Source organism: Zalophus californianus, chromosome 1 (genome assembly GCF_009762305.2).
Source record: "Zalophus californianus isolate mZalCal1 chromosome 1, mZalCal1.pri.v2, whole genome shotgun sequence".
Lineage (NCBI taxonomy): Eukaryota > Metazoa > Chordata > Mammalia > Carnivora > Otariidae > Zalophus > Zalophus californianus.
This window is the reverse complement of record NC_045595.1, coordinates 12,915,579-12,939,675: the sequence shown is the minus strand read 5'-3', so window position 1 is coordinate 12,939,675 and position 24,097 is coordinate 12,915,579. Positions and strand designations below refer to the sequence as shown.

The window sequence follows — 24,097 nt, the reverse complement described above, 5'->3', positions numbered from 1 at the left end:
TGGTGTGGCAATCCGAAGGCAGAAGCCCCACAAAAAAGCGTCTGCTGGGGGGCAGCCCAGGACGCTTCCTTTGAGAACGGCTCCGTTCCGCAGAGCTCGGGACCAGGAAAGCGGCACCTGGCTGGCGGGCGGGGGGGGGGGGGGGAGGGGGTGTCACAGGACAAGAACTTCCTGCCCCACTGTTCCACGGGCGCCAGACCCCAGGAATGGGCCCTGCTGAAGGACCTGGGGCCAAGTCACCCAGCAAGAGTGTACCAATGAAGGAGGAGCCCCAAAGAGGCAACCTGGCCCGGAGGTGCACAGGGGGGGATCTGCTCAGGGCAGGGTGGTGGCCGGGCACTTTCGGTGGGGAGTGGGCGCCACATGGCCTTACGGAGGCAGAACCCAGTGTGAGGAGGTGTATTCCTGAGTCAAGACAGTGGCCACAGAGCCCCCTTCTCTTCTTCACAAATGCTTCCTTAGGACCTGTTGTCCATTGCCAGGTTTTGAAAGTCTCTGGAGAGTTGGATTAAACACAGGGGCTCTTCAGCCAATGGGAACGACCATGTCCTGCGGTATGTGACGTCCTGTGCACTGTGGGGTCCTGAGCCTCCACCTGCCAGACAGCATCTGCGACAATCAGAAATGTTCCCAGAGCTGGCTGAATTGCTGAGAAGCGCTGCTATATACAGACGGAGATTAAAGGGGTCTGTAGGGTTGGGTGGTCAAGGGCTCTGTGGGCCCTTCATCCTGTCGTGAGGACGCCCCTGGGCACTATAAGGTCCAAGGAGTCCTGTGAGGAAGAAAACTGTCTTTCTAGGTTTCATCTCTGGTTTCCCTCAAGTTCAGCCTTGGAACTGTGTTTTTTGTCTGGAGTAAAGCCCGGGGACTCTTGCCGTTCTGCTCCAGGAATCAGCAGGCAACAGGTCCGTTTCCTCCTTTCATTCCGGGCTCACGAGACCCCATGGGGTGCCATCTGAGCTGAGGACAGGCCCGGGCCCTCCCCCTGCTCCGAACTAAAATAAACTCCGTGAGCAAGCCCGCCTGCCTAACTACGAGCAGATGGCGCAGCAATGCCCGAGCCTGTGTGGGCTCCTTCCCCGGGGAACAGGCCTCTCTCTGTGCTGGGGCCCCTGCAGCATCCAGGTCCAGGGCCTGCTGCAGAGGCACCCCGGCAACGTGCATGCACATCCCAAAGACCCACGGCAGTCCCCCTTTAGAACTCGGGGCAAGACTCCGTGGGATTTCTAAGGAAACAGTCAGGGATGGTGTCTTGGGGACCACAAGAGGGAATGTCTTCGGGATGCGAGGACCCACCAGCTCTGTGCAGCCCAGGCTTTGCGGGGTCGGCGGGGGGGCGGGGGGGGGCAGTGACCTCATGCGTCTGGTATGCGGTCTCAGCACACTGCGACTTTTCAAAGCCAGTCTAAAAATATCCGGTTGCTGCTATTATATGTCGGAGGAGGAGGAAATGCTAGCCTGGCGCTCACAGCCAGGGGAGCTATTGTGTAGCTGCTCTGGGGGCTGGACGGGTGCGCGCATGGCCTCCGAGTGCATGGGAGTACAAGGCAGGACGGTGTGCCGGGTGATCATGTGGGGCCCGGAGTGGCCGGGAGAGAAGAAGCGGGATCCAGGCGCCGGCAGTGATGCGATGTGATCTGGCACTGGGGCCGCGGAGGCCAACATGTTAATGCTGTCTTCCCACCAGGCCAGAAAAGCCACAGTGCTGGCAAAATGCTATGGGAGAAAGGCCTCTACTTTCCTGGAAACACTTCTTTCCCTTATCTAACATAAAGTACACATTTCTAATATAAGTTACACACTATGACCAAAAGAAAAAAAAAACAAACATTAACAGGGCGCCTGGGTGGCTCAGTCGTTAAGCGTCTGCCTTCAGCTCAGGTCATGGTCCCAGGGTCCTGGGATCGAGCTCCCTGCTCCGCGGGAAGCCTGCTTCTCCCTCTCCCACTCCCCCTGCTTGTGTTCCCTCTCTCGCTGTGTCTCTACCAAATAAATTAATAAATAAATAAATCTTAAAAACAAAAACAAAAACACCCCAGAATCATGATAGAAGGAAAAAACCCATAAAGTAGTTCAAAATCCTCCAGCCATGATTTCTAGGTAAAAGGAACAAAGAAGCAACACACCCACCCCTTCCTCTGACTGGGCAGATGATCGTGGGCCCAGGGAGGGCACTGTGTGCCCTTCCCAGGCCACCCCTGACCCTGCTGAGGGTGACAAGAGCTGGGGGGACCTCTGACTTTCTTCCAACTGTCCTTGTCCTTTGAGGTTCTTTTGGGAAATTCAAAAGGGTTTTTTAATTTGGAGAAATTTAGGTTGAGCATCTTACTTAGCCAGAAATTTTAGAAGATGCATTTTCTATCTAAGCAGGTTGCCGCCTCTGCTCTAGGCTGAAATGCATGGTTAACATTTTAGGAAGAATGGTGGTAACATCACAGAATGACCCATGGTGAGTCCAGTCCCATACCAGGTGAGATGGGGCTTCTCTTTCTTTTGCTTCTACTCCTCTGCGAGACAGCTGTGCCCCACTTCAGATGAGGAAACTGAGGCACAGAGAGGCCTGCTCACTTCCCTGAAGTCTGAGGGCAGGCAGGAAGTTGACATGACCCTGGGTTTGAATCCAGTGTCCTCACTCCCAGCCCACGCTCCATGCACCGGCCCCTCAGTCCCCACAGCCTGGGACCTTTCGGGGTGCCGGCCTGCCCTGGCTGAGGCCGCTCACCCTGGGCCTGGCGACCAGGCAGATGGACGCCTGAGCCGCTTCTGAGCTTACACCTGGTCTCTTGTACATCCCACACAAAACCAAACAAGCCTTGATGGACTGCATTGGGCAAACTGTTTTGCTTTCGGATTTCAAAACCTGAAAGCAACATGGGATGAGCTCACGAAGGCAAATGCGCTTGCCTTATCTCCCATGTTGACAGGTGAGCCTCGAGTTGGGAATCCCCTGTGGAGAAGTCCCCCAGCCTCACCACCCAGGGTGGCTGTCCTTCCAGCCAGGCTGAGGTGGCCTAACCCAAGATAACTCCATTGTGCCCAGGTTTACCCGTGGCCATCCTTTCTCAGAGGGAAGTTCTAGATCATTCTAACAGTTCTCTTTTGGTTATGGGGTCGGCCTTCTCTGTTTTCCTGACCTTCTAGTCACAGGGACCTCACTTCCCAAGTGTTTGTGAGGCTTTGGCGCATGTGGTCTCATTCACTCATTCATTTGTCCGTCCGTCCATCCATCCTTCCACTTGGCAACAATTTATTGATTGGCTGCTGTGTGTCTGGCACTGTTGCAGTTTCGGTGAGCCCCCAGCATGGTGGGGCTCTGAAGCGGATAACTGCACGTCCACCCTGGCCACGGATCGAGTGTCACCACCTCGAGGAGCCACCACCTTTTGTGGTCTTGATGCAGCCCCTCCCTGGGCAATGCCACCTCGGGGTGAAGCCTCTGTCCCTGCCTCAGACCACATGCCACACGGGACTTCCACATCTCTCATGTCCAAGCCCGGACTGGGCATGGAGACAGAGGAGTGACTGGGGTTGTGGGGACACGCCTCCTTTGGTGAAAGAACATCAGTAGGTATTAGGTAACAATGAAGCCTAAAGATGGGGCCAAATGAGAGTGTCTCCCCCTTGCTGGGCTCCTGTTCCAGTCATGGGTGGGGGTGGGGAGAACACGACACTGGGAGCGACTGGCGGTTGGTGGTGGCAGGGTGGGACAGACTTATTTTTCTCCACGGTATTCTCCATGTTTTGGGGATACTCTGCTATATGAAACAGCACTTGGCCCGCACCCATTGACAGGCTTCGCCCATCTGGGGACACAGACGATGGTCAGACACGGCAGGAGGCACTCCAGGAGGTGTCTCATGGGCCTGATGGGAGCACAGAAGCTCCACAGGCGGTATCTGCCGAGGTGGTCCACGGACCGAGGAGCCTGGAGGGTCTGCTCTGCCCTGTGTGCTGAGCAAACAGCCAAGGGGCGTCCACTCCAACCTGGGGCTTTCCTGGGTGGAAATGCTGGGAAAATAACCCCGCGTGGGGTGGAGGGCTACTTTTGGCAAGGAGCCCAGGCAAATGGCTCTGTCTGCAGGGGATTCCAGTGGGTCCCGGTGGCCTAGGGGAGGGTCACCTGGCGCAAACTGGTTCAGTGCTATTGGGTTTCAGATTCCTCTCCTGTCAAATGAGGGAGAGAACCTCTGACTCCCCGCGTTGTTTAAAGATGAAATGAGACTATGGGAACCAGGGGCTGGCAACTTCGTCCTGTGAAGGGCCACATAGTATTTGGGGTTTTGTCAGTATGACCCGAATCTGCCATCGTAGCCTGAAGCAGGGACAGATGGTCTGTACGAGAAGGGAACTTGGCTATGTGGAGGGCACCTCCCTGACGTCTGGCAGGGTAGGGCAGTCTTGGGCTCTGATCTCTACCAAGGTTGGCAAATTATGGCCAGCTAACTGTTTCGGGATGGTCCACGAGCTAAGGATAGTTTTCACACTTTTCAACACTTGAAAAAAAAACATCAAGAGAGTATTTCACGACACATGAATAGGATGTGCAATTCAACTTTCCACAAATTCACTTCGAGAATAAAGTTCCACTTGGCGTATAGCTACGTCTGTTTACGTGTGGTCTGTGTCTGCTCTCAGACTACAGCGGCAGGGCTGAAAACACAGACCTGGGGTCCCTTACAGGACAAGCCACTGTTCTAGGGGTTCTCCTGCTCCACGGGCAGGAGAAGACTCTGACACTCGGACATGGGGCGGGTGAACAGGAGAGGGTGTGAGAGTCGGCGGGACTGACTGGTCTCCCAGGGCACATCAGGGACCCGGAGAAGCAGGACCTCAAAGCAGCAAGGTCACAGGAGGTGGGGAAGTGAGAAGTACAGCTAAAGTGCTTTCCAGAGAACTGTCATACAGGGAGCGGGGGCCGGTTCTAGGGAGGGAAGATGCCGGGTGAGGACAGGGATGATGATGGGAAGGGGGTGGTGGTGAGAGGAGGTGGCTGTGGGGTGGGAGGAAGGACCCTCCCCGTTCCCACCACCACTGCCAGCCTGCCCAGGTGGCACTATAGGCTCCGTGGGCCTGCGGGTGTGGGCAGGAAGTGGAGGGGTCACATCCAACCCCATGGCTCCTGATTCTTAGATGTTCGGAAATGGAGGTTTTCCAGGGCCCTGCCGACACCTGGCCTCTGCCTGGATTGTTTCCTTCCTGTTGCCCATAGGGCTTGGGGGCACCCAGTGGGCTCTTGACAGCCAGCTGCTGGACAGACGGGTGAATGGACATCAGGCATCTGCAGAGAGCCAAGTGACAATGGGATGGGACGCTCAGCCTACCTCCGTGCCCCCAGTTTGTAATGGGCTCTGTCACTTTTATCTGCACTGGCACCAACGATCAGCCGCAGACTCGGACAGAAACACTGAAAACCAGCAAGGGCTCCTGGAGCCAGAACAGGCTCTTTGAAATGGATAGATTCCTCCCAAGGGCCAAAGTCTCAAGCAAACCATGCTGGGGCGTGGGATTGGGGAATCTTAAAAAAAAAAAAAAAGGAAGAGGAAGATAAAAAAGAAACCAAGTATGAAACAAGTTATTGTATCTGGTATTTCACTAAATTTTTGTTTAGGTTATAATGAAACCACGTGCCCGATCACAGAGAGTAAAGAACAGACCAAGCTTTGATGGGGGAGGGCCTTGCTTGGTTCTTACTGCACCAAAAACATTTGAGGAATTCAAATGATCCCCGAGGGCTCATCTTATCCATTTTGACAGCCAAATCATTCTCTTTGGGGTTTACTTGGTTCTTTTTCTCAGGTTTTTGAGCTGGGAAATTAATTCACTTACTTTCATTTGTTCATATTTATGACTATAAAGTGCTTATGGCTACGAATTGCCCTCTTGGTACTGCTTTACATAGTCCTGTGGATTCTGATAACATATAGTTTTGGTCACGGATTTTTACAAAACCACTAATTTTGGTTTATAGATGCCCCTTCATCCAAGAGTTGTTTAATAGAGACTTGTGGTTTCTTTCTGAAAAAAATTTCCACGTGCAAGGGTCTTTAAAAAATTAATTTCTAGTTTCAGTGCATTGTTAAGAGTGCTGCTTGTAATAGTCCTACTTTTGGAAGTTCTAGATGCTTTCTCCGTGGCCTGATATAGGAATGAGTCTTGTGAATGCTCCATGAATAATTCAGATTTAGTCTCCTATCAAAGTGAAGGGCTTATGATAGGTCCATAGATGTGCCTAAATACACGGTTTGGGCATATTACATCCCTGCCGATTTGCTGTCCACACAACCAGTCTCATGCCATGTGTTTATGGCTGTTTCTCAGGATCTTCTAGAATTTCCACTTTGTAAAGGCAACAGCTGTGTTGTTTGGTGCAGATATTGCCAACTACTACACCTTAAGTGTAAACTGAGGTTTTTGGTATTATGATAAATCTTCTTTGTCACATGTAACATCCAGAGCTCTGAACTCGGCCTTCTCTGTGTCCATGGAACTGCAGCTCTGTTCGCTCCTGTTTCTATCTGCCTGCTACATCTGGGCCTGTCTTTTCATTTTTAGCTCCCTGAACTGCTTTGGTTTAGGTGTGCCTTGTTCATACAGCACAAGGTTGGGACTCAGCTTTGTGAGCCAAGCTGAAAATCCTCTCCTTTCAATAGGCGGATTGCACCCGTTTACATTTAGCAGCGTGACAGACTCATTCCCTTCTGAAGCCCAGGCTGCCATCGTTAGCTCTCTTCCCCACCTGCTGCTTGTGGGTGTGGCTGAGTGACTGGAGTCAGAGCAATCCTGCGGGTCACTTGATGACTTTCTGAAATCTTGCACCTTTTGCAGGACTTTTCAACCTCACTTTGCAACTGATTAGTGTGGCGTTGGTGAGGTGGGATGCACCTGGGAGAGAGCATGCTCCGGGGCTGCTGAGCTGAGAGGAGAGTTTGAGTAGGGGACCCATTCTGTGAGTGGGCAGTTCATTATGGAAGGTTTCATCTTGGGAGGACGACTGCCTCCCTACCCAATTCCCAAACGGCACGGACTCTAGTGCCAATGATGAGAACAGCAGGGCTTTTGGTACTTTCTATGCAGCAAAACCAAGCATTTGCATGCATGAGGAAATGTGAGCTCCCAGGGGTGAGCTGGAGGGTCTCCAGAACATCTCTCCACTCTTCTGCAGGCACTACACACTCTCTCCACATCCCTGGGGAAGGGCTTGCCTTTGAACCCACCCTCCATACCTGGGGTGGACAAACCTGTCATGTTGGGGCTCCCCGCTTACAGTAGTGGGGAATCTGTCAGAACTGCCAAGACTTCAGTGGCCGCTTCCCCCAGAGAAATCACCACTACCGTGCCACTCTGGTGGGTTGGGGAGAAGGAGAGAAAAGGTGGAGACCCCAACTATGAGCTGTGGGGCCTTGTTAAAGATATGGAGTCTTGGGCCCCATCCCAGACCTGCAGAATTTCTAGAAAGGCCAAGGAATCTAAATTCTTAAACCAGAGCCCGAGGCGGTTCTTCTGATTCAAGGAAGGATGAGAACTATGGCTTTAGGGTTTGTTTTGAGAAGGAAGTATCTCTAGTGGTGGTGTGAGAGGTCCAAGTTCCAGTCTGCCAGGGTCTTCCCTAAGATTTACTTTGAACAACTCACCAAGGTGGTGGGAGCTTATCTAAGCCCCAGGTCTACAAACTATGCCCCACAGGCCAAATCTGGCTGTCTTTTTATGAAAAATATAAACTTTTAATTTTAGATTTACAAAAAGTTATAAGAATATTGCAGCAAATTCCTGTGTACCTCACATTCAGTTTCCCCTATTTTTAAAAGATTTTGTTTATTTATTCCGGGGGGGGTGGCGAGCAGAGGGAGAGGGACAAGCCGACTCTGCGGGTGAGCACGAAGCCCGACGTGGGGCTCGATCTCAGGACCCTGAGATCATGACCTGAGCCGAAACCAAGAGTCAGACACTTAACTGAATGAGACACCCAGGTGCCCCCAGTTTCCCGTATTAACATTACCTTTGACAGAACTAACAAACCAATACTGATTGATAAGTTCTTATTCACTAAGTCCACATTTTATTCAGATGTCCTCAGTTTTTCTCTAACGTCCCTCTTCTGTTCCAGGATCCCATCCAGCACTCCCTATCACATTCAGTCATCCTGTCTCCTTGGCGTCTCCATACCAAGTTTCTCAGCCTTTCCTTGTTTTTGAGACCTTGGACAGTTCTGAGGAGGACTGGTTCGGTATTTTGCAGAAGGTTCTTCACTTTGGGTCTGTCTGATGCTTCTCTACCACCACTTGTCTTTGTAAATAGTTTTATCGGCACACGGCCCCACCCATTCAGGTATGGATTATCTGTGGCTGTTCTGATCTATGAGGGCAATGTAAAGTCGTTGAGACACAGACTGCATGGTGCTAAAATCCGGAAATGCTGACTATGGGGCCCTTGGTAGAATCAGCTTGCAGAAGTGTGGTCCAAGCCTCTCTGTAAGGGCAGTGGCCTAATCCAGGATACAGATTCTGGAGCGGCCAGTGCCAACCCACTCTGGCAAATTTTACCATCACTCAGCAGCTGGAGTTTCAGCAATTAGCATAATGAATGTTCAAAGTGGGCTTCCATGGCCGGAAAAGTAGGCTGGATAAAACGTTTTTGAGACATTTGCCTCCCTTGTTTGAGAAATTCCATTTAAGGGTCCTGTGGCCTGTTCTTTAGGGATGGGGCTCAGGGAGATGGAGGCACTCAGGCGTGCCTGAAGCCACCAAAGAGGCCAGAGCCAATGGAACTCTAGGCTCTAGGATGTTTGGGGGGCTCCTGTCTAAGAAGTTGTGTCTATAGCATTTGGTCTGGGACGTGTATTCATTATAACCCTCTCTGCTCTAGCTACTGATGGCGGCAGGATGCAAGATCTACGGGAGGGGACCAAAGGGGGGGAATGTGGTGGGTCCCCATGGGCAGTGTTCCAGATATGGTGAGACCACTCTGCATTTCCGTTTTAACTGTGAAGTTCATATCACATCAAATTCACCATTTTAACCATTTTAATGTGCAATTCGGTGGCATTTGGTACGTTCACCATGTTGTGGCAACTATCACCTCTATCTAGTTCCAGAACATTTCATCACCCCAAAAGAAGACTCCATCCCCATGAGCAGTCACTCCCCGTCCCCCTCCCTCAGCCCTGGCAATTGCTAATCTGCTTTCTGTCTCTCTGGACTTGCCTCTTCGGGCCACACATGGATGGGATCACAGATTATGTGGCCTTTCATGTTCTGGCCTCTTTTGGTCGGCACGTTGTTTTTGTGGTTCATCCACATTACAGCATGTATCAGTGATTTATTCCTTTTTGTAACTGAGTAATCTCCACTGTATCCACTCTGCCTTGAAAAGGGGCAGTAGGAGCAACATCCTGGCCTGCCTTGGTGGGTCACTCAATCGTCCTCGGGTCTGGGGGAACCACGGCTGGTGCTGACCTGAGCCCAGGACCACTGGAACCAAAGGCTCCAGCAGTCAGGGGGCAAGTGCCCCAAACGCCTCTCTTTCAGGCGGACACAATCTTCCCTTTGACTTTCCCCCACCACCCTGCTTCCAGCCTTTGGGTCTCTCGAAGCCCCCTCCCCGGCATCTCCTATCTTCTTTATGGGCTCAGCCCTGGAATGGGTGTGGAAGCCTGCCCATGCCCAGGAGGGCTGTCCTCGGCTCCCCATGAGACTTGGGGCTGCTTAACTAGACTAAGTGGCCCCTGAACACCAAATGGCCCCTCAGAGCCTCCGGATGTTGGGTGGCGGGAGCCATGCTGTGTGCTGGCTCTGCGGCATGACTCTGTTGGCCACATGACACATCTCGACCTCTGACTCTCCCAGAAGGCCTTGGGCTAGGACTTAGCCAGATTACTGGGGGTAAGAGCATTCCAGACTGAGGGTGTAGTGCATGCAAAGGTCCTGGGGTGAGGTATCAGGAAGGAGGTAGCGCAGAGAGGTAGACTTGCCGCAGGTCACACAGCACACGGGCAGCTGAGCTGGGCTAACGAGTCCTGCTTCTGTCTTCCCGGCTTCCTGGCAGGGGGCAGCTCCAGGCCCTGAAGTCTGGCAGGTGGTAAACTCCGGCGGAAGGGGGCGTGGTTGCATACCGAAGGGCAAGGACTGGTCCAGGCACTTTGGCAGAACTGAAGATGTTCCCTCAGGGGCTGTGTGTCCTTGTCATCGTCCCTCTCCCCCCACTGCTTACCATCTCTCAAAACATCCACACCCCCAACAAGCTCTGTCCAGGTGGTGGCTCCAGAGCCCCAGGCTGGCTTTGTAACTGCATATCCTGGAGGCCTCTAAACTCCAGCAGATTGCTCGGCCTTGGCACTGCTGGCATTTGGGGGCCGGATCCTTTTCTGTGGAGGGGGCTGGCCTGTGCACTGGAGGATGCCGAGCAGCATCCCTGGGTTCTACCCTCTAGATGCCAGTTTCCAGATGGTCACACGTGCCCTCTGGGCAGAATCACCCCAGCTGAGAACTGAGCCTTGAACTCTGTTAAAAAATCAGCTGCCCCGGAGACCCGGCAGTCAGAGAAGGCTAAATGGAACTCTGTACGTTCTCAGGGGGTCACCTTACGGGGGTGATGATACCACACAGCATCCCCGAGGGCCCACTTCATGGAGGACTCTGGGCCTGGGTGTCTGACTGCTGCCATGTGGTGCCATTCTCCCCTCCCCCAAGAGGAACTGGTCAGGAACCCCATACTGGGGTCACAGGTCAGGTCAGCAGCTGGGTAGGTGAACACGAGCCTCAGGCTCAAGGGGCCTCAGGTAACTGGTGTCTTGCAGGGTCTGGCCTTGGGAGTTGGCTGTGGCCAGCTGGTGGCTGGCTGACAGAGAGGAAACTTCAGAGGGCAGCTTCCCGGTGATGCTGGGGATGGGGCATTGGAGTCCCTCCATCCTGGATAATCACTAGGAAACAAATCAGCTGCCAGGCCGTATGGTTGCTCCTGGCCCAGCTGCGTTCCCGCCCGAACAGCAAGGCAGATGTAGCTGATAGATGGGCAGACATTCCCTGGCCCTCTCCAATCCTGGTGCAGCAGAGTGTCCAGAACATTCGGAAAAGGCGGTGGCTGTGGCAGGGGTGTCCCAGGCCCAAGCTCTGCTTCGCCTTTTAATCAACCTTTTCTGTAAATTCCAGGGAGGCCTTTCTGGGTGCTTAAAATACACCCCATAATTTCACTTTCCTCTTAGACACAGCGTTCCCAAAAATATAAGTTCCCCTTTTGTCTAAAATATCCTTCGACGGTTGCACAGTGTCAGGGCTCTGCACTTTTTTAGGCAGCAGACCAGAAAGGCAGCCCCAGGTCTGCAGGGCACAGGGGGGGCAGAGAGCACCAGGGAGCCCCACCTTCTAGATGGCCACCCCTTCCTGGTACTTCCCCCCACACCACTGCTGTAGGACACTCCTATGCTCTCCTCACCTCCCCCACTCTCTCTGCAGCCCTGCCCACTTTGCAGCTGGACTGTGTCCTGTCATTCCGTCTCTATTCTGGGTGCTCCTGGTAGCTGCTCCCCATTTTCTGCATCTGGGGACATCCTTGTAGTGATGTGGGAGTACCCCTACCTGCTGGTTTTCATTAAGTCCCGCGGCCGGGAACGTCGCCAGCCCCCACCCTGGGCCGCGAGAAACTCGTCCTCACGCTCCTCTCTCTGGCTGAGTCATCATCCCCCAGCTGTGAGCTCCCGTGAGTCCGCCTCGACACATGTCTGACACCTCAGACACTAGCTAGCTTCCTTCAGGGGTGCCTGAGCCCTGGGTGCACACTTCCGGCCTGGCCCCATCAGCTCTAGCGCCTTCACACTGCTTCTCCGAGCAGCTCCTGGAAGATCCCGGGATTGTTGCGGGGGGGGGGGGAGGGTGTCCAGGTGGACTAGGGTCTCACTCTGTGTCCTCATCCCGCTGTGACCCCAGCAGACAGCGCTGCCCTGTAGGCAGGGGTGCAGGAGGCCTCAGGGCCCAGGGTGCAGCTGGAAACCTTCTGAGGGCCCTCTGGGAAGGTACAAGGCTGGGTGGGGGCCCCACATGGCCCCCACCACCCTCAGCCAGAGCTCAAACAGGCTGGCTATTAAAGCACTGTCAGCTGTCCATGGGACACAGAGTGGGTGAGCATGAGAGCAAGGAGCCCCGCACAGAGCCCCAGGTTGGAGCTGGCCCTGCTGAACTTTCTGGGACATCTATATCCCAGGCCTCCTTTCTTGACCCCTCCAAACCGCTTTAACACTCTACAGTTCTGGGGCACCTGGGTGGCTCAGTCGGTTAAGCGTCTGCCCCACATCCCGCCCAGGGTCCTGGGACTGAGCCCCGCGTCGGGTTCCCTGCTCAGTGGAGAGCCTGCTTCTCCCTCTCCCTCTGCCCCTTCCCCCTGCTCGTACTCTCTCGCTCTATCTCAAATAAGTAAATTAAATCTTAAAAAAAAAAAAGACTCTACAGTTCTGACTCCAATTCTGATGTGTGGGTTCCGCCCCCACCCCGGCCAAACCAAGCTCTCCTCCAACACCGGCTGGGTGTTCTAAGATTCAAATCAATTCTGATACTGTCTCCCCTGAGGTAGTATCAGCTCCCACAGGTTAAGGGCTCAGTCCCACAAAGGCTGCACGCTCCCCCCTTCAGATGCCAAGTGAAAGGTGGTTATCCATGCTTCTGACCGACTGGCTATCAGTCAGAGGTTCCTACTACAACCCCCTCTTTGGGTTTGATTAATTTGCAAGAGCGATTCACAGAACTTGGGAAACCAGTTTACTCGCTCCATTTCCGGTTTCTTATAAAAGGATATAGCTGAGGAATAGCCAGATGGAGGAGATGCACAGGGCAGGGTACGAGGGAAGCTCCACGCCTTCTCTGAGTGCACCGCCCTCCCAGCACCTCCACGGATTCACCAGCTCAGAAGCTCTCAACTCTCTCCTCTTGCGTTCTTACCGAGGCTTCGTCACAAAGGCATGGCTGATTAAATCATCGGCCACTGGTGACTGATTTCAACCTCTGGCCCCTCCTCCTCTCCCCAGAGGTCAGGGGCACAGGGCTGAAAGTTCCAACCCTTTAATCACATGGTTGGTTCCCCTGGCAGCCAGCCCCCATCCTTAGGTGCGTTCCAAAAATCACCTCATTAATATAACCACCTTCTTATTCTCATCACTTAGGAAATTCTAAGGGCTTTAGGAGTTCTGTGCCAGGAACAGGAGTTAAACCAAACATATGTTTCTTATTATAAATCACAATACCACAGACCCCACTGTGGGTACATGTTTACGAATGATACAAATGCAGAAGATTTCAGTTGGTGACAGCAGTTCTCTGGAATGAGGGTGGGAGCTGAGCAGAAGGTGAGGAGAGGGTACGAAGAAAGTTAACTGTGGCAAGTTCCAGAATGTTCTATGTGAACGGACGTACAGGTATGAGGGGTCAGCTAACCCTTCCCCGTAAAGGGTCAAGTGATAAATATGTTCGGCTTTGTGGGCTTTCTGGTGTCTGCTGCAAAAAAGGTTCTGCCCAGCCTTTGCTAAAGGCAGAGTGCAATCTACCGCAGACGGGATAGGTAAACAAGGGGGCATGGCTATGTGCCAACAAAACTTTATATATAGCAACAAGCCCTGGCAGATTTAACCCGTGGGCTGTAGTTTGCCAATTCCTGGTACATATGAAAAGAAATTATACTTCAAATAGGACAACGATACTAAAAAAAGAAAAAGAAGAGAAAAAAAAGGAGAAAGAAGCAGCAGCATTATATGAAAAAAAGCGAAGAAAAGCACCTGGGTAGAACCAAAAGCAGTAATGTGTCACGATTTTGCCGAAGTGAGGCAGATAACCACACGTGCTCCCCAGCAGCACCAACCACGATGGTGGCCCTGGTGTGCTTCCTGTCGGGGAGACACTTAAAGGAGACATGAGGCAAACCACAGCCAACACCTGCCGTTATGTTCTGAAAGTCACACCAGGAAGACAGGGGTGGAGGGACGACAGAATGCCAGGGACTGGAGGCAGCGCGAACTGCATGAGAAATCCACTCGCGTGCTCTGGTGGAGTTCCTCTGCAGCAACGCCCGCAGGGAGCGCGCGACTTCCTGGCTCTGGGGGGCCTCGAATAGAGCAACTGCATTTTTTTGGTATTGACGAGCAGCTCTTAAAAGATGTCACTCAAGGTCCGCCTCAAAGGCCAAACCCAAGAGTATTTGGGCATCAATGAAGACTTGAGGCGATTTCTGGTCTCGGGGAGGGGCCGGTGGGGGCATTTGCTCATCGCGGGGCGAGAAGCAGCACCAGCCTCCTCTTTCAGGGAATGACCGAGAAAGCCAGCAGGAGATTGCATCCTCGCCTGCCAGCCACCCTGAGTACTGATGCTGAATATAGTCGGGTTGATGTGTGAGTACAATGGCATAATGTTACAAAAAAAAAAAAAAAAGAAAGAAAGAAAAGAATCTGAAGCTATTTAGGCATAAAGCATCTGTGACACTGAAATCGTTCTTTGCATGCAGTCAACCTAAAGCTGATTCTCAGTGGGGGCGACTCAGCTCTACCAGGGGGACATTTGGTGATGCCTGGACACCGTTTTGGTTATCCTGCCTGGGGTAGGGACTGCTCCTGGCATGTAATGGGTCAAGGCCAGGGACGCTGCTCAACATCCTACAGCATATAGGATGGCCCTTATGACAGAGAGGGACCCGGCCCTGCATCGGTGGCCTTCATCTCTATGTGCTTCTCTCTGTAAGGTCTGAAGCCAGCCCCACACAGGCCTCATTCATCCTGTTGGCCCCTGTGGGGTTTGCCCTGCCCTATGCCCCTCTTCCTCCAGGTTCTGGCTTCAGCTCCTACCTTCCTTCAGGCTGCTCTGCTGACCTGGGCCCCCCCCCCCTCCCAAAGCGACTTCCCCAAACATCCTGGGGAAGCCACAATGGGGACAGAAAACAGCCAGAGATTTGACTCCTTGCTCTGTGTAGCCACCTGAGTGGGGCCCACCTGCCTCATGGACTCTCAGGAGCTCGGCCTCCATCACCTTCTTCTATTCCTGCACCAAATCTCCCTAAAAGGCCTGTTTCCCCAGGATTCCACCCCTGCATCTCTCTTTCCCTCCCCTGTTGATGGCTGACCCTGATGTTCGCATCAGTGACCTTCCAGTCACCCGGCCTCAAGGATGGCCCAGAATAGCTCGAGCCTTGACTGCTGGCCAGGGTGTGGGGGATGCCTTCTGGGAGCTCTAATTCTGTCCCACTCCCTGCCTAAGCTGCACGCCCACTCCAGCTCACCCCCAACTCAGGAGCATCTGGGGACTCCAGCCCAAGGTCCAAGGCGGCCTGTGCACCCAGACTCAGCCCTGGACTGGTCTGGGCAGCATGTCTCTCTCTAGCACGTCCCCATGCTGCCGCCCTAGACCCTCTCAAGCCCAAGCCCCACCCCCTACCAGCGGCCAACCTTCCCCTCAACGGACCAAAAGAACAAGCGCTCTTAGGACTCTCGCCCCAAAACACCTCCACATTCACGTACAGCAGACACAACCCAGTCTTTGGGGCCCTCAGATCTGGGAAATGGAGGGGTCCTGGATAAAGACTCCTGGCCCAAACACGTCTCCTGCTGCAAAGGCTCTGGCTCTCCTTTGTGAGTGACACCAGCCACTTCCCTCCTTCCTCCCCATCCTGAGCCTCCTCCCTGCTGTGTGGCCCATGCCCTGAAGCGGGCCCCTGGAGGCCTGTCCTTGGCTACCTGCCCGTTTCTCAACCCTGGCTCCTCCCGGCAAGCCCGCTCCCCCCACGTGGCTGACACACAAAGGGCAGGGGGCAGCGCCCAGCCAGGAGGCACCCCAGCCGGCCACCTGCGCCTGGCCCCCTGCCCGTGCAGCCTGCTAGGTCACGCGACTGGACAACCTCTAAGGCCCAACAAGCACCGGGGTCAAGGGGTCTTTGTGCTGCCCATGCTCCGGTCCCCCCCTGGATGACAGCAGTCTGCATCAGCACCCAGAAGCAGCTCCAGGCAGCACTGTGCGGCTACCTCAGACCCTGTCCCGCTCAGACACCTCGGCGTGGGTAGCCCATGGAGGGCCTCTGGAGGCCCTGGGTGGCTTGCCCTGTGTGTTCACTGCCCACTGCTCCTGAGCGCCAGCCTCCCTCTGCCTGCTAGCCTCTTAGCAGGTGTAGCAGGCACACACAGATGGGTGACACGGACGGACAGAAAGACGACCTAGGCATGTCTACCGGCCCCATCCTGCCCTTGACACACCCAGGCGGGCCCCATATGTTCAGAGCAGGCTGCTGGCCAGGCTTTGCTTCCCTCCAACAGCATGGCTCAGGCAACCCCGACAGTCTCCTGATGAGGGCCAGGGAGGCACTGATGCGGCGGGGGGGGGGGGGGGGGGGGGGAGCGTTGGTCAGGGCAGGGAGGGGACCAGGGCTCAGGAGAAAACCCAACTGCAGACTCAGCTATGCAAAGGAATGAAGTCCTGGGACAACTGGTGAGAGAGGAACAAAGTGTGGTCTTATCCACAGGATGGAATATTACTCAGCCATAGAAAGGAATGAAGCCCTGATTCATGTTATGACGTGCGTGAACCTCGAGAACATCGTGCTGAGTGAGAGTAGTCAGACACAAAAGGCCACACAACGTAGGATCCCACGGATAGGAAGTGTCCAGAACAGGCAAATCCACGGAGACAGTAAGCAGACTGGTGGCTGCCAGGGGCCAGGGGAGAGTGATGGGGAGTGACTGCTCGTGGTGTTTCTTTTTGGGGGGATGGCAAGTTTCTGGAACCAGACAGAGGTGAGAGTTGCACAACATGTGGGTGTACTAAACACTACTGAATTGTACACTTTAAATGGGTGAATTATGTCTCAGTAAAGCTCTTCAACAGAAACCCTAACTGCAGAGGCATACAAACCCCTGTTTCTGGAACCTTGTTTCTGGAACCTCTGTCACCCTGGCTGAGTGGCTTCACCTGTGTGCCCCTAACACTGGGCAGAGGCTGGCCAGTCCACACAGTTGTGGGAACGAAGGCTATGGCTTGGGAAGGTATCCCTGAGAATAAAGGGCCAAGTGGATAATGGCACACAGTTCTGGATGAGCTCTCTGGGTGGACCAAGCCAGTGCTAATAGATGGTCGTGGGAACACACCCAGTAGCCTGGTGGGTGGGGGGGGGGGGGGCGGGTGGGAGACGCATATGAGATTGGGGTTGTGGGTCCTAAAGGGGACTGGTGCTCAGGACTGAGGCTGGCACAGATGCCAGTCCCAGGACTGGTTCCTTCGGGAACCCTGGAGGCGAGGCAGGGGCAGCTGCGAGCTCCAGGAACCCTTGGGTCCCACATTTTGCTGTCCCAGGTCACTGGCTTCCTCCTGTGGGTATGGCAGGTGGCTCAGGGTGTCACAAGCTCTCAGCCTCCTGCCTCCGCACGGGCCAGGCCACGGTGGCTACACGAAGGCCCAGAACCCCAGGACACAGCAGCAGCCTTTAGCTGCTTGGGAAAATGGCCTGGCCAGCAAGCATCCTCGTTTCATTTCTGCTTTCGAAATTAAAACCCTGTGCGCATCAGCAAATGTTGGTGGCAACTGTCACAGTTCAGGAAAGAGAACCCCAACCTTGAGGCCCACACCATCAGCCCTGATGCTGAGGTCTGTGGGCCCGGGGAGGGGAGCATGTCTGGGCATGCTCTGTGGCCAGTCCTGTGGTGGAGGCCTCGGTGGCTGCGTCTAGAGTCACCAGGTTCTCTGAGCGCCCCCCCCCCGGGATGGGCAGTGGACCCCAGCGCACGGGAGGGAGGACCCCAGGCCTCTCACTGCCCTAGTGAGCCTGCCTTCTGCGCCCTCAGTGTTTCTGAGCTAAAACAACAGTCCCACACAAACGTCATGTTTCTGGAGGCAGCGTGGAGGCCAGGCTGCAGGGTGGCCGAGCAGGGCCGAGTGACATTGTGTGAAACGGTGACAAAAAGTAACAGTAACAGTTAACTGCAGGGGCAGGCAGATCAGCTGATTGGAACTGGCTTCCACAGTGCCCCCTTCCTGTTTTCTGGTCAGAATTGCACAGCGAAGCTGCAACCCACAGGACGGGGGGGTGGGGTGGGGGTGGGGGCAGCCTGGTGACACCCAAACCTCAAAACAACTCAACTTCTCCTTTCAGGGAGCTGAGAAAAAGTCCCAAATGCTACAAGAGGTGTTGATCTTGGGCCTTCGTCGGCCCTGGACAAGGTGAGAGAGGAAATCTTTCATGAAGACCATAGAGAGGTACCATGAACTCAGGCTCAGACCCAAGCCAGGTTCCCACCATGGTCCAGCCATGGCTGCCTGTGGTGTGGCCTGGGGAACCGAGACGGCAGTGGGCTGACTTGTGTCCCTTCAAAAGATATGCCCAGGTCCTGATCCCTGGAACCCATCATGAAGGGGACCTTATTTGGAAACAGGGTTTCTGCAAATGTAACTAGAATAAGGATACCAAGGTGAGACCATCCTGGATTTACGGTGGGCCCTGAATCCAGTAACAAGTGTCCTTATATAAGGAAGGAAGTTAGAGACACAGAGACACAAAGGGAAGAAGGCCATGTGCAGGTAGAGACAGAGATCGGAGAGATGCTACCACAAGCTGAGCGATCAACACTGAAGGGCTGTTGGTGGCCATCAGAAGCCTGGAGAGGGGCCTGGGACAGATTCTCCCTCAGAGCCTCCAGAAGGATCCCACCACACCCACAACTTGATTTCAGACTTCTGACCTCCAGGGCTGTGACAGAATCAATTCCTGTTTGTTTTAAGCACCCCCACCCACCCCCACTCTTGTTTCTGGTACTTTGTGAAGGCAGCCCCAGGACACTTGCACACCAGCATGCCTCTCCGGGACCCTCATTCCTCATCTTTAAAATGGGCAGAGGTGTTGTAAGGACACAGAAAGATGGAAACTGGACCCAAAGGCACAATAACAAATTATTCCTGTTATTAGAAAGTGACTCTTGGCTTAGCTCAGAATGGCTGGAACTTGGGAACAATTTCTAAACGGTCAGTGCTGGAAAGAAGACTTGGTCTCGTGGAATCCAGAGCTGTGACTCTAAGACAGTCGTTCTCACCTGGGGAATAATCTGCCCCAGGGGACACCGAGTGATGTCTGGGGACATTTTCGGTTGTCACACGGGGGGCGTGTGTGTGTGTGTGGCGCTGCTGGTATCTGGTGGGTGGAGGCCAGGAGTATGGCTCAGCATCCTGCAGTGTATAGGACGGCCCCGCCAGGGAATGGCCCGGCCCCAGACGTCAGTGGTGCTCTGGCCGAGAAGCCCAGCTCTAAACTAAAACAATCTTCTCCCTTTCCAAACGGTCGCCCCAGGAAGCACGTTTATGGCTATGACGTGGACTTGGCTCCAGTCTGTTTTGGAGGCCGGCGTGGGCACCGCCCTCCAGCAGCTCCTACCCTAACCGCTGGGGAAATTCAGCCTTGCCCGCTCACACTGAGGAGGCTGGAGGGAGGCAGCCGGGTGGGGTCAGAGGCATCTGACTCACGAGGTGCAGACACCAGGCAAGAAGGGTGACTAATGGCCCTGGAAGAATGTGCCAGAATCCCTTGGGGCAGCTTCAGGGGAGGAGCCCCCAGGACCACCAGGGGCAGGGGTGGCCCTCGGGGAAGAAGGCACGGATGCTGCTACCAGCTCGCTGCCAACCATCACTCGCTCCACAGGGGCTTGCTGTGGGCGGACTTGTCACCAAGGACGTCCATGTTCAGACCCCTATGAGCGGAGCCTTATTTGGAAATGGGGTCTTTGCTGATGTAATTAGTGAGGATGAGGTCATCCTGGATTAGGGCGGGCCCTAAATCCAATGACTGATGTCTTTATAAGCGAAGGCCACGGGACCAGAGGCAGAAATTGGGGTGGTAGGGCCAAGAGCCAAGGAATGGTAGAGCCTCTAGAAGTGGGAAGAGGTGAGGGAGGATCCTCCCCCAGGGCCTTCAGAGGGGGCACGGCCCTGCTGACCCCTTGAACTCACTTCTGTCAGAGAAGAGGTTTCTGTTGTTTGAAGCCACCCAGTTTGTGGTCATTTGTCATGGGAGCCATCGGATCTCAGCCCGCTGCCCTGGCTGGTCCTCAGCCAGAAAAGGAAATAGCACCATGGTGCCAAACCCGCCTCTTCACCGTGTTGTGTTGAGACCTCTGGGCTCAGAGTCCACATGGAACACGGACACAGCCACGTGCCTGCCTGGTTCGGTGAAGGGTAAATGGTCCACTTGGCAGAACACTTGATTTGGCAAATGCCGGATCCGCCCTCTTGTTCACGCACGTCTGACCTCACTGACGTGCTCCATTTCATCTGGGACTGTGGTGCCAGGCTTTGGCCTAGAGCACCTGCCGTGGCCCCTAACTGGTGCTTCGAGGCAGCTTCACTGAGGCTGAGTTCCGGAGCTGGGAGGGCATCAGATCAATCTACCGATGCCCTCTGTAAGCTCCCATGTCACACAAACCCCGTAGCTCACAAGATCCCAAACGATCGTCCATCACCTCCTTAACACCTCCCTCTCCCCACTGCCTCTCGTTCTGCCCCTTGCTTACTCTGCTCTGGCCCCATCTTGTACCCTCCAGGCCCCCTGCCTTTCTTCCAGCCCTCGAGGCACAGCCTAGCCTCCCCCTCTTTGTGCTGGCTCACCTGACCTCCTTCTGGGCCCAGCTCAGTGTCACCTCTCACCTCCTGCTCCCTTAAACCTTTCTCCTTGAGGGGCGACTGCTCTGCGAGGGCAGGCCTTTGTGTAGATTTGGGCCGCCACGTAGCCCAGGGCCTAGAACAGTGCCTGGCACATGGCAGACATGCTCATGGAATATTTGTAAAAGGCACAGATGATCAAAACAAAGGAGACAAGACATGCAGGGTACATAGCATTGAAGAGAAAAACCACACTCTGTGCCTGATTATTCCACAGTTTTTAAAATGTTTGCACGATATAGGGCGCCTGGGTGGCTCAGCTGGTTAAGCGACTGCCTTCAGCTCAGGTCATGATCCTGGAGTCCCGGGATCGAGTCCCACATCGGGCTCCCTGCTCAGGAGGGAGTCTGCTTCTCCCTCTGACCCTCTTTCCTCTCGTGCTCTCTATCTCTCATTCTCTCTCTCTCTCAAATAAATAAATAAAATCTTTAAAAAAAATGTTTGCACAATATATACATACATATATAGCAGAAACAGGCTGGCTATACGTAGGGCCAGACTGTACAATCCCAATTAATTTCTTGCTGATGATCTCAGAGATCATCAGAGAGGAAAAGGAACTGAAATGTACTCAGCAGGGCAGAGCCCAGATAGGCTTTCAGTGAATTTGCACGGCAGCAAGGTGGCTGCGTCAGGCCTTCAGCTTGGGGTGGAGGGGATCGGCCGGAGGCCAGGGGCTAACGCTTTGGGGTGGGTAGGTCCCCTACCCCTTATCCCGTGAAAGGACGGTCTGGGGTCCTGTGGATGGACAGATTACAGCACACCCAGAGGATGCGGCGTTACTCAGCAAGATAAAGAAATGAGCTCTGGGGCCAATAAGGAACCTGAAATGTATGTTACTAAGTGAAAGGAGCTGGTCTTAAAAGGCTATGGCCAGGATGAATCCAGCTCTATGGCACTGGGGAAAAGGCAAAACTATGGAGTCAGTAAAAGGCTGTGCGGCTGCCGGGGCTGTGGGGAGGGATGAATAGGAGGTGCCCAGGACTTGAGGACAGTGGAATTACTCTGTAGGACAGTGTCATGGTACATACGTGACATTGTGCCTTTGTCCAGACCCACGGAATATACAACACCAAGAGTGAACCCCAGTGTAAATCATGGACTTCAGTTAATAATCACGTGTTGATAGTGGCTCATCTATTGTAACAAATGTACCACGCTAATGCAAGATGTTAATAATGGGGAAAGCACGGGGAGGGGGAGTGGGGGGTATATAGGAACTCTCTGTACTCTGCTCAATATCTCTATAAATCTAACCTGCTCTAAAAAATATACTAACTTCTATTATTATATTTAACAAAACTTAATTAGAATTACTTATTATAATATCTAATTAGAGAAAAAACTGAACAGAGCCCTGAACTCCAAACCCATAGGCACAGACCCTGGGCCCCTGCATCGTCCCAGCCCTCACCAGGTGATGACGATCAGACCATGTTCTGAGACATGGATGCATCTGGTCCCAAGACCCCCAGAGTGAGGGATGCTGTGTGGTCATTGCCACTGCCCCTGCATCCAGAAGGCTCAGCCACAATGATGCATCATCAATGGCTTCTGTGGAGTTTGGTCAATGGGGACCCTGGATGGAGGGTGGAGGGCACTTACGCCCCCACTGCCTTTATGGTGATGCCAGGAGGCTCCCTCCCTCGGCGTCACTGTCCCCTACGCCCTAGGTCTGCACCCTGCCTTGCCGGCTCCCTTCCATACCACGGGCTGCATCGCTGACAACACCTGGTCATGAATTGGTCAGTTTGGACACGCCATCCTCTTCTTTCTGGGAACTGGGGTACAGACTGCTACCTCACAGATATCAATAGTGTATTAATCAGGACTTCCCCCCACCCCTACATTCTGATGCTTTCCTATCGGGTGGACCTGGCTGACCTTGGAAGGACTGCCCCTCCCAGGGCTAGCTAATTGTTGAGGGCAAAGGACTTGCCTGTGAGTGTGCCTTACGTACGCAAACCAACCATTCCGGAGCACGTATCCCCACCATGTCTGTTCTCAGGCTCTCGCACTCTGGGCCACTAGCTCCTGCCTGATCGCCCCAGGCCCAGGGTAACCCCTACTTCCCAGATCCCCGGAATTATTCAGCCGAGCCAATCCTAAGCCTGCAGACCCCTGGCTCACCCAGTCCTTCCCATGAAAACCACAGCAGAGACTCTGCCCACGTTTCCCCTAATCCAGCTGTCTCCCCAACAGCCCTGGTGCTTCCCAGTGTGGCCCTGCGTGGCTTGCTGAGCAGCCCCCCCCAACAATTTTTAGGAAACTGACAGTGAGTATAACCAACTATCTTCTCGAGGGCAGTGGTCTCACCAGACCTGAACAAGAATAAAACCCATGCGTTAAGGCAGAGGGCCCCTCCCACCGACGGCCCAGCTCACCTCCAGCACAGGGCCGGCACCCAGGATGGTCCTCTCGACACCACTGGCGTAGCCCTTCTGGCTCAGTGCGGTGAGGCAGTGGATCAGGAAGTTGGTGCTCTGTGTCTTGCCCGAGCCGCTCTCACCCGAGATCACGATGCACTGATTGACCCGCTTCCGGAGCATGGCGTAGTAGGCCACGTCGGCCAGCGCGAACACGTGCGGCTCCAGCTTGCCCAGCTGCTGGTTCTCATACATCTTCACGTACTTGGGGTTGTAGATGGGGAGGAACTTGAAGGGATTGACAGCCACCAGGATGCTCCCTGCGTACGTGTAGATCTTCTGCTGCAGGAAGCGGTGCTTGAGGTTCTTCAGGAGGTTCTCCTCGGTCAGCTCGGGGAGGTTGCACAGATCGTCAAAGTCTGCCTGCTGCCGGGGCAGGAGGCCGCGCTCCACCAGGCGCCGGGTGGCCGTGGCCTGGGACACCAGCTGCATGTGCACGTACTTGATGGTGCCGTCCGCATTGCGCTCCTGCAGCAGGAAGTAGTAGCCGTCCTCCTGCGGGTGCTCGTCTTGGGCCCGCCGGGGCCACAGCAGCACGCGGTGCACGGGTGAGTCGTTGGCATCCAGCACCCACTCCTCCCCACCTGTCTCCTTCACCTCCACCAGCACGTAGCACTTGGTGCCATCCAGCTGCAGGCTGGCGATGGCATCCTGGATGACATCGGAAGTGGTGCTGTCCTTGGTGGCGGTCACGCGGCACGAGGCCCGGCTCTCGCTGGTGGCCAGCTGCGGGTAGATATGCAGGTGGTAGGCTGCCTGCCCCCCGCGGCCGGAGCTGCCTGCCTCGTTCACACTCATCCTGCCGGCGGCCTGGCCTCAGCATGCCTCCCGGGCTCGGGGCGCGCGTCCTGGAGCTGGAAGGGAGGTGGCGGCAAGGTCAGAGTGGTGGGGGGTGGGTGAGTGGGGATGGCACTGGCACCCACCCCTCGGCCAGAAGGAAATCCCCTGCCCCTAACAGAGCTCTCTCCAAAAGCAAGAAGGGCAGAGGAGTCTCCATCTGTCCTTAAGTGTGCCCCAACG

The 24,097-nt window shown here is 54.5% G+C and overlaps 1 protein-coding gene across 11 annotated transcripts in view; it reads right to left on the bottom strand.

Annotated features, from left to right (window-relative positions):
• MYO9B (myosin IXB) overlaps nt 1-24,097 on the bottom strand; it is an 86,447-nt gene that overhangs the window by 43,932 nt on the left and 18,418 nt on the right. For all 11 annotated transcript variants that reach the window (XM_035726440.1, XM_035726445.1, XM_035726443.1 and 8 more), the window contains exon 2: nt 23,036-23,931. In XM_035726440.1, the coding sequence (XP_035582333.1) occupies nt 23,036-23,875 (840 nt within the window). In that variant the 5' untranslated portion in view covers nt 23,876-23,931. The remainder of the gene's footprint in view (nt 1-23,035; nt 23,932-24,097) is intronic.